This window comes from Mya arenaria, chromosome 15 (genome assembly GCF_026914265.1).
Source record: "Mya arenaria isolate MELC-2E11 chromosome 15, ASM2691426v1".
In the NCBI taxonomy this organism is placed as follows: domain Eukaryota; kingdom Metazoa; phylum Mollusca; class Bivalvia; order Myida; family Myidae; genus Mya; species Mya arenaria.
Window position 1 is genome coordinate 17,704,952 of NC_069136.1, and position 15,725 is coordinate 17,720,676.

The 15,725-nt window shown below is 36.8% G+C and overlaps 3 protein-coding genes across 3 annotated transcripts; 1 reads left to right on the plus strand and 2 right to left on the minus strand.

The window, feature by feature from the left end:
• Nucleotides 1-1,936: 1,936 nt before the first annotated feature.
• Nucleotides 1,937-13,883, minus strand: LOC128220809 (uncharacterized). The gene is made up of 6 exons (XM_052929371.1): nt 13,746-13,883; nt 13,101-13,311; nt 12,504-12,604; nt 6,208-6,314; nt 2,869-3,033; nt 1,937-2,230 (listed from the first exon to the last, which is right to left on the minus strand). The coding sequence occupies exons 2-6, from the start codon at nt 13,233-13,235 to the stop codon at nt 2,079-2,081; spliced, it is 660 nt and encodes a 219-aa protein (XP_052785331.1). The 5' UTR covers nt 13,236-13,311; nt 13,746-13,883; the 3' UTR covers nt 1,937-2,078.
• Nucleotides 6,355-9,388, plus strand: LOC128220800 (uncharacterized). The gene is made up of 3 exons (XM_052929354.1): nt 6,355-7,136; nt 7,397-7,756; nt 8,133-9,388. Exons 1-3 carry the CDS (start codon nt 6,945-6,947, stop codon nt 8,883-8,885), a joined length of 1,305 nt encoding a protein of 434 aa, XP_052785314.1. The 5' UTR covers nt 6,355-6,944; the 3' UTR covers nt 8,886-9,388.
• On the minus strand, nt 9,842-12,172 carry LOC128220799 (putative nuclease HARBI1). The gene is made up of 3 exons (XM_052929353.1): nt 11,448-12,172; nt 10,654-11,265; nt 9,842-10,561 (listed from the first exon to the last, which is right to left on the minus strand). Exons 1-3 carry the CDS (start codon nt 11,801-11,803, stop codon nt 10,198-10,200), a joined length of 1,332 nt encoding a protein of 443 aa, XP_052785313.1. The 5' UTR covers nt 11,804-12,172; the 3' UTR covers nt 9,842-10,197.
• Nucleotides 13,884-15,725: the final 1,842 nt, after the last annotated feature.

Consider the following 15,725-nt stretch of genomic DNA (forward strand, 5'->3'; position numbering starts at 1 on the left):
ACAAACATGTTCATGATTTAATATTGAGACAACAAAATGTTTTCATTTCAAGGTGTCATTTTTAAATGGCGTTTGTATTTAAGCATCTAATGCGTACACATTCATGTCCATAGATCATTCTTGTTTCAGTTCTTGCCTTGTGCCTCTTAGCAAGGTAATTATTTAATGTTTGGCTACAGGGCTTGGTCCTGTACTTTCATTGTATTATACCAAGTCTTTGCACCTCCGGAATTCAACTTGGATTGATCTTATTGTTTGTAGAATATTGCGGACCGAGTGTTTGACATCTAGACATATACACGTCTTGATCGTTTTTAAGTGTTAACCTTGGCCATGACTCGCGAACCGTGTCAGATATTTGAATGAAACTTGGTACATATGGTGCCAACGATATTTCGCACATAAGTAACTAGGACTGTAACATTATGTTAAATAATTGTACAGTTATGCCCCTTGTTCGGCTGAGAAGAAAATATACGAACAACAAATATATGCGTGTTTGTAACCGATCCGCAGTGCTCTTGATTTTTTTTTAAATAAGCCGACTGGAAGTGACTATTATATTTTTTTAAAAACATATAGAATGATATACTTAATGTTTATTAAGTAAAACAGTGCTTGCAAAACACAATTCAAAAAGTGCTTGCAACCTTCTGCTGCACAACATGCGTGATAATAAAACAGTCCCGACTTATCGTCTATGGCAATGGCCACTCGGCGACCACATGCCTCTTTAACGGAAAGCTAGCCTTTATTTTTCAATTATTCGTCTTAACTGCAAGGCTATTGACACGTTTCATCTCACCCTAAGGGCCAGGTCTAGGCAACATCGTAACATAAGTCCCTATAGTCTCATTTCTGGTTGTCACTAGAACAAGCCGTTCATGTACATGTCCGGTACCGGTCTATAGATCGAGAAATACCTACAATATGAATGCTAGTTTCGAGTTTTCAAGTTTGAAATTTAGCAACATAATCCATGCGTCCTTTTATACATGTATATATGTATTAAGAGCTTTACAAGTTTTGTTGAAGAGGATGCTATAATTTTTCTGTCTTAAAACCAATCGCTCTCATTTTGCAAAGGTAAGGCAAGATTAAAATACTAACATATTTGATACTATCCACATTATAATGTTTTTTTTGGCATAGTAATGTAAAACGACATTTGCACCCTTTTAGTAAATGCGAAGTGATTTGATAGCATCATTTTATTAGTTCATTCAAAATCGTTCTTGTTTGCCCTTCACCACCCATTTCATTATTGTGGAAGACCCCTTATGTTCTCTTGAATTGTTTGAAGTGTGGCGTTTTTCAAGATGTAGGAAAGTATAATCTAGTTATAAATTATGCGAAAAAGAGACTGAAGTGATACTTTTATCCAAATGGAAGATTTAAAAAAACAAAACAAGTAGAGCATTGTTTTGTAACAGCAGGAGAGGGCATTCCACCCCAAACTTTAATTACGAGGTACTTTGCAAATGGCCACTGGAACTTAGGCTCATAGTTATAGTATACTCATACCTCTTACATTATTTCGATATATTGAACAAAACTGAGCTTCCCTTCAATTCACCAGTCCTTGCATAAGGTTTAAAATATATATCTTTTTAATGTCTTTTAACGTTCGCATTCTTCGTTATTTTACCTAACCCGATACACAATAGATATAAAAGAGTCTTTTCATTAACGATTTGATACAGTGATAGAACCACCCCCAGTTTGCTTCGATAAAGGTTTCTTATCCAGGGGAGACCACCAATATTTTGTTATATTCCTTTCGATCTGTAAGTGTTTTGTTCTAAGTGAATGTTGTCTTTTCAGTATAATTCAGTTGAATTCATTCTTTCATTTTTTTCCGTCACATAAGCATACCGTTGAGCTTGCAATTTAGATCGTCCTTCAGTCAGCCAGAAATGCATACGAAACTATATACTAATTATCATAATTTAATAATATCTATTGCATGATACCTCATGGTACACAGAATATATATATATTTTTTAATTCCTTGCTTTTCTAATTATGGAATATTTTGATAAAACAATCTGAGTCATTGACATTTATGTGATCTGACGTCATCCGGAAGCAATAGCCATACATTTTCGGATGTGTTCGTCCTTCTCTGTTATGTCAATTATGAACTTAGCGACGTCTTTCCGGCAAACGACAAACCGCTTCCTCTCTGCAGACTGGATGCTCTGTCCTTCCATGAACAACACCGGTTTACCTTTAAGGGACAATTTTAGTTTGTCGATTGGTAATAATTTATCATTTATAGTTAGGTCTCCACAAATTTGTTCTAAAACCGTAAAGAATTTGTCGGAATTTTCTAAATATAAATTTTTAAAATAACAAACATTTAGTAGCTTGAAGTGTTTCCGTAGAAGATCGTAAAATATGTGTCAAAATTCTATTTTAACCTTACGCTACACGTGAAAATATTTTTTTTCTAAAATCAAAATATACGCGGTAAGCTATACAATTTGCTATTAAACACATTACCTATTTTGTCGTGTTTGTTTATACATACCAACAACGTTCAACCTTTTTTATTTGATTGAATATATACCCTAAACTGATGTGGGCCGCTTTAAAAGAGAGAATATCAAATCACTGTACATAGTTACACATACGTTGGCATGAGAATACCATGCATTACACTGTAATCAGAAACTTGGGTAGAGTGGTTAAAACGTTTATTCACTTATTGTGTATGTCTATTCTTATTTCGCCTATATATATATGTGTACCAATAAACTCGTAAACTCGAATAGTCACTGCAACGTTGCAGTTGGTCTTTAAACACAGTTGTTGAGAAATGCCCTACATATTTAGCTATTCTTTAAATATAATCTTTAAACATACCAGTAGATTCGCTGTCGCTGAGCTCGGGCGAACGGACTGACGTATAGCGGACATCCGGGCATTCCGTCTCGAGGAAGTCCTCCATTTCTCCACTGTTGCGTAGTGTCTGTCCGAGAAGTAAGGGCTTCAAGACCCAGTTGACGATGAAAGGGTCAGCTGAATTGTCTGAGGAATGATTGACAAAATCAAATAATGTAGTAACTCGAACAGTGATTGCAAAATAGTTTAATTGCATTTTATTTTACAAATCCTCTCATACAAACGAACATGTATAACACTATACATTGTTTCCGACTTGATAAAACCATCAATGTATTGTTTTATTTTACACAATTTGGCAGCAGCGATTTATAGGGGACACTATGTTAGGAGGATGTATCCGTCGAGACCGCATAATGCCACTGAATAGAAAGTAAATTCAAGTATCAAATATGTAAAACACTTTAACAAACATCAGTGCGTAAAAGGAAGCACTCAACCCATGCTATTGTGCTGATATGGATTTGGAAAACGACAGTAGCTTGATACGGGAACTTTCAATACAGCGTGCTTTATTTTCGTTGATGAATATGGAAAAGGAAACTAATAGGCATATAGTTAAATCATTTCCAATGATTTCATGTTGTTATTACAATGTATTGCAATACGGTTTGTGGCACTTTGTTGCAACCCTATTATTTTTGAGTATTATAATATAGCCTTATTTATAATGGCCAGAATTTTAATCACTCTGCAAGTATGTAATCAATTCAATTTAAAAAAAAGATTGATTTATTTGACAGTATTCTAGTTAAACAATTTTATTTCTGATTTTGTTTTTTTACTGATCTTCCATTCGGTAATTAATGTTAATGGACTGCAAATGTTTAGAAATCAACTCATTATGTGAATATTAAATATTTGTGTTGATCATTCGCCAACTGTCGTGTTTTTCACAATACGGTTGCACCTATTTATTTCTGCTTGTGAAATATGGGGCTATTGATATATTTACCTGATAGACGCATCAGACTTCAGACTCTGTGTCATTCCTTTACCGATTGAAAAAGAAAGATGAATAGAAATTAAAGAAATAGAGGATATTTGTTTATTTCAGTGTAAGATCGTATTTTATTTCACGAATGTCATAGAAAAACATATTTTCACGAGTGGCGAAGCCACGAGTGAAAATGTAGTTTTTGTATGATCACGAGTGAAATTAAATACGATCTTACACTGAAATAAACAAATTTTCTGTTTCTTTTATGCTTATTTTCGGAGTTTTATTTGTTTTGTTTTTTATTTATTTCTGAATTACCCCCTTTTTGAAAAGGGTGGGCTTTACGCCGCTACCCGTGGGGCGCCCCTCATGCATAATTATAGCTGTCAACTTTTCTACTTTCGGTTTGCTGAGAAAAAGTTCTCTGCTATTCATTCTTATAGCTTAATATTCGCTCGTTTTTTATTGCAAAGCTTTATGAACAGTGAAAAATGAAGTATTATTAGTGCACAAATGTTCCAAAAAATAATGAAAACACTTTTTATTTTAACCAAATTACTACGCCGCTATCTATAGAATGAACATTTGGAAGGTCAAATGTGTTAGCAAAACAAATGTGGATACTCATTGGATTTTTACCATTCTTCTTAGTTTAAGACTGCATATACGCGTGTTTTTATAATAAGTTAATATTCAGTCATATTACTGTCAGAGACCAGTCTGTTTCGCTTTAAAATGTCTGTTTTCCAGAAAAATAAATGCCACGTTAGTTTGTTGACACATTTTGAGATGTGGGTGGGGTAAAAAATATCGGATCTATCTGTAAATTGTTGTGTGAATTCTCCAGGAAGCTCATTTTACGTACTACAACGGTTAACAGTTCAAAATACATTTGAACGATGCTATAAATTTTTATTTATGTTGGAACAGTTGTTTTTGTCTGTAATTTGTTTGGAATGAAAGCAAATGTTCGAACATTCAGCTTCAAAGATCAGTAAAATGTTTGATAAACGGGATAACCGGTAATAAACGGTAAGTTGTTAATTTCCAATTATATATTTATTTAAATTTATAAAATATTTCTTTATTTTTTTTAACCTTTTTTGACATAATTTACTGAAGTCCAGTGTTCTGTTTTGACCAAGGCAAGAACATGTTACAACAAAGGAATTTAAAAGTAGTTCTGAAAATTGATATTTTCACTCCTTATTTTGCAGTGAAAATATCAAATTGATATTTTCACTGTTGTTATTTCACTGTTGAAACCCCATATTTCATCGTAAAGCATGAAAGAAAACGGCATATGTAACTTTTTCAAACATGCATACTGTTTATAAAATAATTTTCAGAAATGAAATGTGTGAAAATGATGAATAACCTAAGCAGATTTGTTGAAATTCTATGCAAAACTTTTAAAAACCCACCTTGTAACCTTTTGTCAACAATGTTTAGATACTTCCGTTTGTAAAAAATAACCCACTGTACATAAATAGATTTCCATATGACTCTTTCAACTGTTTATGCAGCTCTAAAGTGCAACTTGTATTTATTAAATTGACAACCATACAGATTGTTTAGTATATATTATTACTATTTAACAAGTTTATACACAAACTATGTTGCATGATATTGACATCAAAACACATACTATCACTAAGTGATGAAAAATAAAACAAAATAAAACTGTAAAAAATATCTTATAACTTATAACCGAAAAAAGCGAAGCTAACCTTTTGGTAATGTGTTATTTCTTTAGAACATACATTTTAAAAAGTACAAAACGCGTTTGTATGTATTAGAAATAAGATTATATAAGAGAATTGGCTTAAGGAACTAAGCTTCTTAAGCCATCGGGGTCAGATGTTTATCACCTAAAGCGTTGTCCTTATTTGGTTGATTTACCATGCTTCACGAACCAGTAGGTTTTAAACGTACTGTTCTCAGCGACACCATTGTTGAACATTTAAGCTTTGTATTCATGAACTCGCTTGATCGCTTTCAAGCTATATAGTTTAAGTTAATATTTACTAACTCTTAAAAGCATTATCTGACATATATGTAGCTAAATATAATTCGGGGATCAATTAAGCTCCGTTTAAAGGGCAGGCAAGCATACATACTATTAGCCATGTTGCCAATATATGAACACAATATAACAACACCATTGTTTTTCATGTCTAAAGTCGATATTTTAAACAAGCTACAAATACACGTGATTTCACAAATACTGTCCGATCAAATCCAGTGATTTGATTTTTTTAATTATTTATGAATAAGACTTTGAATCTAACAACACTTAAAATAGACCAACTTACTGTAAAAGTACTTATATATGTATGTTATTATGTATTATTACGCACGCTTTGTGTACCATGACGACATAAAGACGAGACGGGTGACCTTGACTTTTCTCATTGCCTCGACGATCGGCCGGATCGAGTCGGTGAAGAATGTGATTTTCCGCATGCTGCAAAAGTTAGCATTAACATAAGCTGGGCTCCCACTGCCGATCAGATCAACTCGATCAAGCCCGATCAAGCGATCGGGTACTTGTCTGGGTAGGTCGGCATGATTGATCGGGAGTGGTCGGGGAGGTCTACCTTGGTCGGCATCGCTCGGGCTTTCTACCCGAATTTTTTTGACATGTCAAAAAAATTCGTGTAGCGATCGTGTAGCCAAGCGGTCGAGAAGAGCTCGGGAAGCGATCGTGTATTGATCGAGTTGAAGATCGAGTTAATCGAGAAACAATCGTGTAGCGATCTTGTTTGGTCGGATTGACATCTTTTACCCGATCTGTAACCGATCTTCTCGACTTCTACTCGAGTAATATACGATCGCATCCCGATTAAGTAGATCTCTGTTCGATCTCTTGTCCAGATTATCAAGACTGCTACCCGACTACTCCACGACCACACACGACCGCACACGATCAAACCCCGATCACTGTTCGACCATACACGAGCTCACGTGACTAAAGCAAGAAAAGCGTGCTGACCAGTGTCTCATAAGTTGTTTGGACGCTGAAGATATAACATCTTTAGCAAACCAATATCTGTTAAAACATCTTCAGCCAAGCCATTTCTACTACAAACTAAAGATGCCGAGAAAAGGCAAAAGGCCGATAGGCAGTACAATTGCGAGTAAATGTGCAGTTGCTGCGCCTCAGCCTGAAATCGTGGAACCCACCCAGGAAGAGAGTAATGAGTCGCCTATACCCCCTACTGACTCTTCTGCCGAGCAAACCAGAAAAGAGCAAGTAGAAGAACGTCCGACTTCTCCTGAGATAGAGGTACTAAGCTTTTGATTTTGCTTTCCCTTCGAATACGAACAAACAACTGTCATTAGACTTATATTTTGTGTGTCAAGTGTTTATAAGGATATAATGCATAATTTGTTTATTTTATCATAACACACTGCTATGTTTGTCATGTATTTTTACAATTAGTACTCTACATGTATATGTTTTTTTCGGCAATATTTTAGGCGCAAAATAACAAACATAATTGGAAGTTTCCTTGTTATTCATAAGTATACTTTTAATGTTTACAGACTGATATCAGGCCCCGGAAGACACTACATCGTACACTCACGCAAGATGAAGAAGATGACCTTGTAGCGTGGTTAAGAGAGAACTCGTTCCTCTTCGACAAATCATCCGCAGGATTCAAGTATAAGGAGAAGAAGAACAGTACATGGGCCGCGAAAGAGGCAGAGTTGGGCCTCAAACCTGGAGACCTGTCGTCAATCTGGTACACGAATATGAGAACACAGTATTCGAAACTAATTAAGCTTACCAACAAATCTGGATCTGGTGCTGGAGAGCGCACAGCAAGGCAACAGTGGATTTTGGACAACTTTGAATTCCTGCGCCCTTATCTGGTACAGCTGCGAACTCAGAGGGGATCCAAAGTAAGTACATGTAGTAATAAAAATCCTGTATAAATCATGTGTATACACTTAAAAGAAATATACGTAATCAAGCATTAAATTATTTCTAAATTTTAATGGTATAAAAGGGAGTTCAGTTTTTTTGCCTAAGTTTGACTCGGATTTAACGACAGCTAAGGCCATATCTCTATTATACAAGGCCATATGTGGACCTATGTTTTAAGTCTTGTGCAAGAGAAATACCATACAACATTTCTGAAAAGTTCATTTCAGAGCCGGGATTCAAACTCAAGCCAACACATGACACAGGATTCGCAGTCCAAGGCGTTAACCTCTCTGCCATCGGGGCACCTTCTTAAAAGTCTGTATTTATTCTGTGTACTTTCTATATTTGCAGTTTGCGGAGAAGAGAAAGGAACTTGTCTTGGAGGAGACAGAGGATGATGTCGCCGCCTCCGATTCGTCAGCACCCTCTACATCAGCAGTATCTGGTTGCCGTCCCAAAGCAGCGCGTGTACTGTCCTCATTGACGTCCGAGTTGGAGTCCGTGCGTGGTGCCATCACAGTTGCGCAAGATCCAGCAGCACACACTGGCCAGTTTTTGGTGTATTTGATGCGCCAAATGGACCAGCAGAGAATGAATGTGTTTGTCACACGTGCAACAAGGCTGGCTCTGGACCTTGCGGAGGAAAGCCAAGAGGAGAAGAGACGACTAGCCACCCAAGAGGCAGCAGGGCATGTAGGTCAACAGATAGCAGATCCAGTTTTTGCCATGCCTGTCCCTCCCGCTCCTACATCATCTATATACAGAAGACAGGCTCCCATATCAGCGGCGTTCGGCTCAGCATGGCAGCAGAATCAGTTTCAGCAACAGGATCACATGCAGCAGGATTTTCAGCTAGCTACCAATATAGCTGCATCTGCACCACCAGCCCATCTTACACCACTGCTGAAAAGTTTTACTCACCTGCAACCACCAAATGTGCAGGCAATCTTGCAACAGCCTACATGTGCTTACAGGTCCATTACACCCGCCATAGAAACCCCAACCACGACTGCATCTATCATCCGCCAGGCTATGGATATGGTCTCGACACCAAATAGTTCCCCCATCCTAACCCAGGAGATGCATGACGCACCCAAGGACTGAACAAAGTAACTGGAAAATGGTTGAACCAGCCAAGTGATTTGATGATGTGATTTTACTCAAGTTTATGTGCATTGTGAATTTAGTTTTTCGACGTTTTGGTTTTTACTTTGAATAAAGGTTAAATAGCCTCATTCTTGATAAATATTACTGTTGACTGTTGAGTCTTCTTAAGTAAATCAATGTAAACTGTTCGTAAAATTTGTTTGGATAGCAATTTATCTTACTTAGAAACTTAATTAGCTTACTTTTGGCATAAGGCAAAATAACCCTGTTATTATGTAGGTTTCTGTCAGTATTAAAAGTTGAACTTAAATGTGTATTGTTATAACAAAACAAGGCTGGTCATGCTGGTAGCAATTACTTAAGAATACATGTATTCTAAAATTTAATATTTTTCTTCAGCCCCTAAACAATTAATCAATCAATTAAAAGTGAGCGTTGTGTTCTGGTAGTTAAAACGTTCGACCTTATGAAGAGATGTCTGCTACCGCAACTTGTCCTATACGTGTAGGTTATAGTTCATATAATGGAAAAATAACCAAATTTAATACAAGCGAGCGAAGCGAAGCGCCGTATTAAGTTTGTTTATTTTTCCATTATATGAACTATGACCGACTTATAGTTAACCCCGCCCACTATCATTCCTGTGCCTTCAATTAAAGTCATGTGATCGGGGGAAAATCACGCCATCCGTATACAGCGCGCCAATTGGTTGAACGGTAACTTGGATAAGTCGTTATCGATTCAAAATGACGTAACTACCGCTTGATAAAGCAGAAGTGACGTCATTTTGAATCGACACTTCTGTCGTTCCAGACAGTAGGCTGGGCTTGCTATTTGGCGCGCGCCATGTCTGCTGACCTAGTTATAATACGAACTTATTTGTGCAGAAGTGTTCTTATATGGAACATATTCGAGCAGAAATTTGAAAAATCTCTGGACGGTGATTGGCTCAGAAACTAGGGTGAACTATAAATGAAAGTTGTAAATTACTGGTATGTGGCTATTTCTTGTTGCCGACTTAGGTCATGTTCTAAGTTAACTCACCACCGTGATATGATTGAAATACTTCGAAAAAGGGCATAAAATCAAGAAACAAACAATCAACTCTATTGTATATACATGTATACTTGAAGCTTATTTCCTCCATTAACAAACATATCATGGAAACTATCATATCCAAATAGAAGATGACTTACTATAATATACTTAAACATATCGGAAATCACTTTAATAACTACATAACTTGTGCATACTCGCATCATATAGGTTATACACTTCATCAAAATATCTTTCCAAAGTAACTAACACACTAAATCATATTCTGTTGCCACTCAACTGAACCAGCTCGGGAGTTGAAGTAGTGTTTAATGTAGTTCCTCTGACTGACCCCAGCGGATGTCACCACATTTCTTCCATGGGTCCGATCACCATCAGCCAACTGTCTTCCTTGGCGCCATTCACCAGGTACTAATTGGTTATGCTCGTCCTCTTGGTCGACGGCCAGTCTTGCAATGGCAGGGTACCGTATGCTGATAAGGTTATGCAGTGTGACACATGCAAGAATAATCAAGTCAACGGTTTCGGGCATCTGGTTCAAGCAGCCAAGTAGGCACTGAAACCGCATAGCGAGAAGACCGAAGGCGTTTTCTACCACTCGTCTAGCCCTGGACAACCTAAAATGAAAGGATGGTGATGGTTTATAAGAACAAATTTCTGATTAAATGCATAGCTATTTTGCCAATAGTAATTCAAAAGATTGTCTAACCTGTAATTGAATATGCGCTCCTCGTTGGTCAAGTTGCGTCTGGAGTATGGCTTCATCATCCAAGTTCTCAACGGGAAGGCGTCATCTCCAATGAGGAAGTATGGGGTGTTCATGTCATCGCCAGGCAGTGGATCAGGGTCAGGCAAACCAAGGTTGTTTTCTTCTAGCATGGTTCTGAGTTCAGTGTTATTGAATAGCTGGGCATCGGATGCACTGCCATTAGCACCAACGCTTACCCAGATGAATTTGTAGTTTGCGTCTACGAGTGCGAGTAGTATTATGGAAAAGAAGCCTTTATAGTTATAGAACAGAGATCCAGAGTTCTTCGGGTTCTTTATCCTCACGTGCTTACCATCAAGAGCCCCGCAGACATGAGGAAAATTCCACTTGGTTCGGAAGTCATCTGCAATCTGCTGCCATTGTTCAGCAGTGACGACGTCTGGCAAAACCTCTTCAGAGTACTCCTGTATTATAGCATCCAAAACTTCAGGGACGAATTTACTTATTGTGTTACTTCCCACTCGGAATGAGTACATCAAGTCTGAATACGAGGCTCCAGTTGCGAGATGACGAAGAGTGACCGCCAACTTCAATCCAGGCTCCAGGGCTTCCCTGAAATAGAGATTGAACAATGATAAGTAATAACTAGCCTGCTATTATACAACGTATTAAAATTTCTTAAATATTAGTGACAATTGCACAGAGCTGTTGATGTCAATTGGTTGGAAAAGTAACTAGATGACTAATTATTTCAGAAATACGTGAAAATGATGGGGATCAAACCCATGATTTACCTGAAGTTGGTGTTCTTTTTCTGAATTCTGGGTGATATGCGATCAACAAGCTCCCCAAACATATCAGCGTCTACCCTTAGGAAATTTTTGTATCCTTTTGGGTCTTCCCTGTTTAGCTCCTGTAGCAGTTGCTCATAATGCCCATACAGGGGTCGTCGTGCAAGCCACTGCTTCATCCATATTTTCCTGCGCATTTGTCGCCTACGTCTATGCCTACGACCCTCAGCCTCTTCCTCTTGTTCCAACTCTAGCACTGCAATGGCCCTGTCTCTCTGGAGCTCTAACCATCTGGCCCACATCTGCAACTGCTCAATCTCCATAAATATGTATACTATGCTGGACACAACATATACCATGAAGTTTCAGGATGAAGTGATAATGATCAACACTGTTTGAAGTTTTTATTCTAAAAGTTTTGGTACACGACTGTTCACGACCTTCTACGACTCGAGTACGACTATGACGATCGGGTCGGGGAAAGATCTGACACCGATCGAGCAGAGATCCAGTAGGTCGAGTTGAGATCGTGTAGGGATCGTGTAAAGGTCGGGATGATCGAGCGGAAATCGGAAAGGTGGTCGGGTTGACGTCGTGAAGGAGTCGTGAATAATCGTGTGGAAATCGTGTGTGATCGACAAGAGGTCGAGAAGAAGTCGTGTATTCGCCTTTAGTCGAGCATGGTCGGGCCTGATCGGGGAATTTGGGTGATCGGGATGATCGAGTTGATCTGATCGGCAGTGGGAACCCACCTTTAACATATTACAAAGTTTTTCATGACTTTGGATACAAATCAACAATACGGAAACCATATCTAAATGTGTTCAGAAGTATTAAAAGTATATTTATATTAGAAGTAAAGTTGTTTTATGGTTTTTACGCAAGTGAACAGGTCTTAAAGTGCAATTAAATATTATCATTTATTTTAAAATTAAAGATGACAATACTACATTTAAATGGGCCAAATGTAAAGTTACACTCTTTTAGACAATTCAGCAATTGTACATGTACATGAAATGCCCTATACCTTGATACATTATACAGGAAATAGTATACAACCTAAAGACGCTAGGTCCACAACCGAGACAGGATAGGACTGCATCCCGACCTTCGAAGTAGGAAACTAGCGAGTCGGGGTCGAAAATGTCCGCTGTTACAACCTGTCGAAAAATACAATTGCTGCTTTTGGACTCGTTCTAATACTCTTCTTGTATGTTTATGAAACAAACGATGAAACCATTCTAACTTCAAACATTTACAGGCCTTTTGCTTCTTTCTTTACAAACACACAACAATGACTATTTTAGTACGAAAATTTCCAAATTTGTGGATTGTCGTGTTTGCTCGTAAGATGTATACGTTTTTTACCACGAATGTGATCACCGTCCAACACATCCTTTTTGACCTAGACCTCTAAGGGTCCCGTGGCCCCTTATACTGATAGCTTAATAACGTCGGTATTACCTGCAAGTTAACGTGTTTGTCGGGGCTTTTGGGAACCGCAGTGTTTGATGACCACAATACAGCGCCTCCCTTATTATTGAACCCCTAAGGGTGCACTGACCACTCATACCGCCAGCTTTCATTGTAATGTTAGTCTTACAAGAAGGTCCTTTAACCGCTAGTATCATAAAAGTGTCTTGAAATACATCTTACCTGGAGGTTGTCGTGTTTGTCAGTTAGTTTTTTCAGATTTCTGACCACCGCAGTGACCTCGTGACCTCTGGCTATCGCCTCCCTCACAACAATTTTCCCCGTGCGACCCGAGGCACCTAGCACCGCCAGCCGCATCACAGAATGTTACGTGGCCTTTTCGTGTTACGTAAGGTGAAACTGTTCGACACGTAACGCACTTTTCCTTACATATCTGTCATTGGAAATGATGTAATGTAATAATGTAATATTATTGCTGCAGCTATTGGTGTTCATTTGATACAACGTGTATATTTTAACGGTTTCTATTTAAGGTAATCATTCAATGATTAACACAAGCAAATGCTGCTTGTAAAATTTCCTTGAATTTTCAAAATGTTTAGTTAAAAAAGTATTTGAACTAAGAACCTGTTTATATAGATACTACATTATATAAGAAACACATTAATAAAACTGCTATATTATCATCGTATGTTGTTTTTCTTTTATAACATCCCTTTAAAATTTCATATCATAATAGGAGCGTCTGGTTGTCAATGCAAACATAATATAATAGTAAATCAATAAAAATCAAACAGGGAAGTAATCCCGATGTCAACATCTTAAATGAACTAACTCATATTTGTATCCTATTGATGAATGGCTTACCTTAAAAATCACAATTATGTAGTTTCCTTTAATTTCAATCCTTTTACAATGTGAATCAGAATCAATGCTTATTTAATATTGTTATCTTAAAGATTTCTTCCGTGCATTATGATAACGGGCTCAATGCCTCACGATGATCTCATACACACTATTAAATATATCAACCGATTCACAAATGATAACCGACCAAATATTTCTTTATCTGCGTACACTGTGCAACTTAAATCACCTATTTTAAGTCGTTTGATACATAGCTACACGATATCACCAACTATTATACAGCATAGTAGGGTTGGGGTATTAGCTGATGAGAAAGGCAAACAACGTCACTCGCATTTAAACCATTACAAGTAATATTGAAATTAAAAATCGTGCAAAGAACAGGTTTTTAAACTATTTCATAATAATTGTAGATCGAAGAACTGACTTAATGAAATACTGAAATTTTTAAAGCTACATTGGCGTTAGAAAGGACATCACAGTATGGGGTAGCTTTTTGTTTAAAGTGATTTCCCTTGGCTATTTAGCAGACGACACATTTTCAAGCCTATAATGAAGATACGTTGTAATGGTTAGAGACTACTCAATAAACTTTGATTTATTCAGTCGATTGTGGAACAGTGAAAATACCAGTTTGCACGCGAATCTACACATATTTGTTGTGTTCTACGACTCTCAACACCTTATTCTGGGAAGAAATCCACTTGTGTATTAAACATTGAACAACAAAAGTTTAAGGTTACGCTTCTGATCAGACAAAAATAGGTGCATTTAACTACGATAAATTAGAAAAAGAGCCGAGATCCCGCGTATGAGTATGAAACATGTTAACCAAAAAAGAAGATAAAGTAGATCCGGCATGTTAAGCAAAGTTTTGAAAACACATCCTATTCAGCTTAAAGATGCACACTTACTCGGAAATTAGATTTACCAAAATTAATTTAATTTTAAATATACCAAACAGGAAGAATAAATGTCGAAATCAATGGATTCTATGAAATAAACTGGTTTAAATTTGAAAGAAATGTGCAGAAAACACGGTATTTCTACCTTGTGAGACGATAGTAGAACGCAGTAAATAGTTTAGCACTCACCAATCATTAAATAATTTTGCGTATTCAGCTATTTAATTATAATGCAATAAACCATATTAAAAATACCTGAACTATTCTAACTCAACCATTTAACCAATTCCATTTTTTAAATTTCTTTACACTAGTTTCTTCTCCTCAGACGCCATTTTTTAAATCGATTATGATGTGGATACAAACGACTAAGAATTTATTCATTTTTGGGACAAAAATTAAAACAGTTTTACGCTTGAACATGTTACTTTGGTTGTCATTTCATTTACACAAAAATTGTATCATTTTCTTTACTTTAATGAAGATGTAACTAATTGATGATGAGCCATGTGAAATGATAAACCTAAGATAATAATTTATTTCATAGACACTGTTCTGCATGGGAGCAGGACCTTTCAACACCTTTCTTGAAGAAGACTTTTCAACCCTTAGACTTTTAAACCCCTATTGCAAAGAATTTTCAACGTGTTTTGACTTTTCAACCCCTAGTTTAATTATTTAAATAACTATATTAAAGACTTTTCAACCCCTAAATCAAATACTTTTTAACCACTTTTATTTGATTTTGAGCAGGTCAAGGTCAAACACCAATAAAAAAAGCCTCGTATGCATTTAAGAATGACAACATTCATCATGTGCCCATTCTATGTTTTAGAAAAATATCGAACTGTATAAAAAATAAAGGTTATGTCATAGTGTCACTTTACTACACTGTAGTATATAAGCCAGTCATCCTACAAGATAGCAGAGAAGCAAAAACACACATATGTTGATTACTTGTATGTGAATCATCTTGTATATGTGAAAATGGAGTTGACAAATTTTCAGTAAAGAATTTGTACTTGTAAGCTAGCTGACGATTGTAAAAACACTTTGTCATTCTTAAAGGAACTCG

Bases quoted from the DNA above. Each gene is read 5' to 3' on its own strand.
- LOC128220809 (XM_052929371.1), bottom strand. From the start codon at position 13,235: ATGCGGCTGGCGGTGCTAGGTGCCTCGGGTCGCACGGGGAAAATTGTT. The intron at 12,605-13,100 runs GTAAGATGTATT...ATTTTTCGACAG, and splicing joins ACAAACACGACAACCTCCAG to GTTGTAACAGCGGACATTTT. The intron at 3,034-6,207 runs GTGCGTAATAAT...ATCATTCCTCAG, and splicing joins GTCGTCATGGTACACAAAGC to ACAATTCAGCTGACCCTTTC.
- LOC128220799 (XM_052929353.1), bottom strand. From the start codon at position 11,803: ATGGTATATGTTGTGTCCAGCATAGTATACATATTTATGGAGATTGAG. The intron at 11,266-11,447 runs GTAAATCATGGG...TCTCTATTTCAG, and splicing joins AAAAAGAACACCAACTTCAG to GGAAGCCCTGGAGCCTGGAT. The intron at 10,562-10,653 runs GTTAGACAATCT...CTTTCATTTTAG, and splicing joins GAGCGCATATTCAATTACAG to GTTGTCCAGGGCTAGACGAG.
- LOC128220800 (XM_052929354.1), top strand. From the start codon at position 6,945: ATGCCGAGAAAAGGCAAAAGGCCGATAGGCAGTACAATTGCGAGTAAA. The intron at 7,137-7,396 runs GTACTAAGCTTT...TAATGTTTACAG, and splicing joins CGACTTCTCCTGAGATAGAG to ACTGATATCAGGCCCCGGAA. The intron at 7,757-8,132 runs GTAAGTACATGT...CTATATTTGCAG, and splicing joins GAACTCAGAGGGGATCCAAA to TTTGCGGAGAAGAGAAAGGA.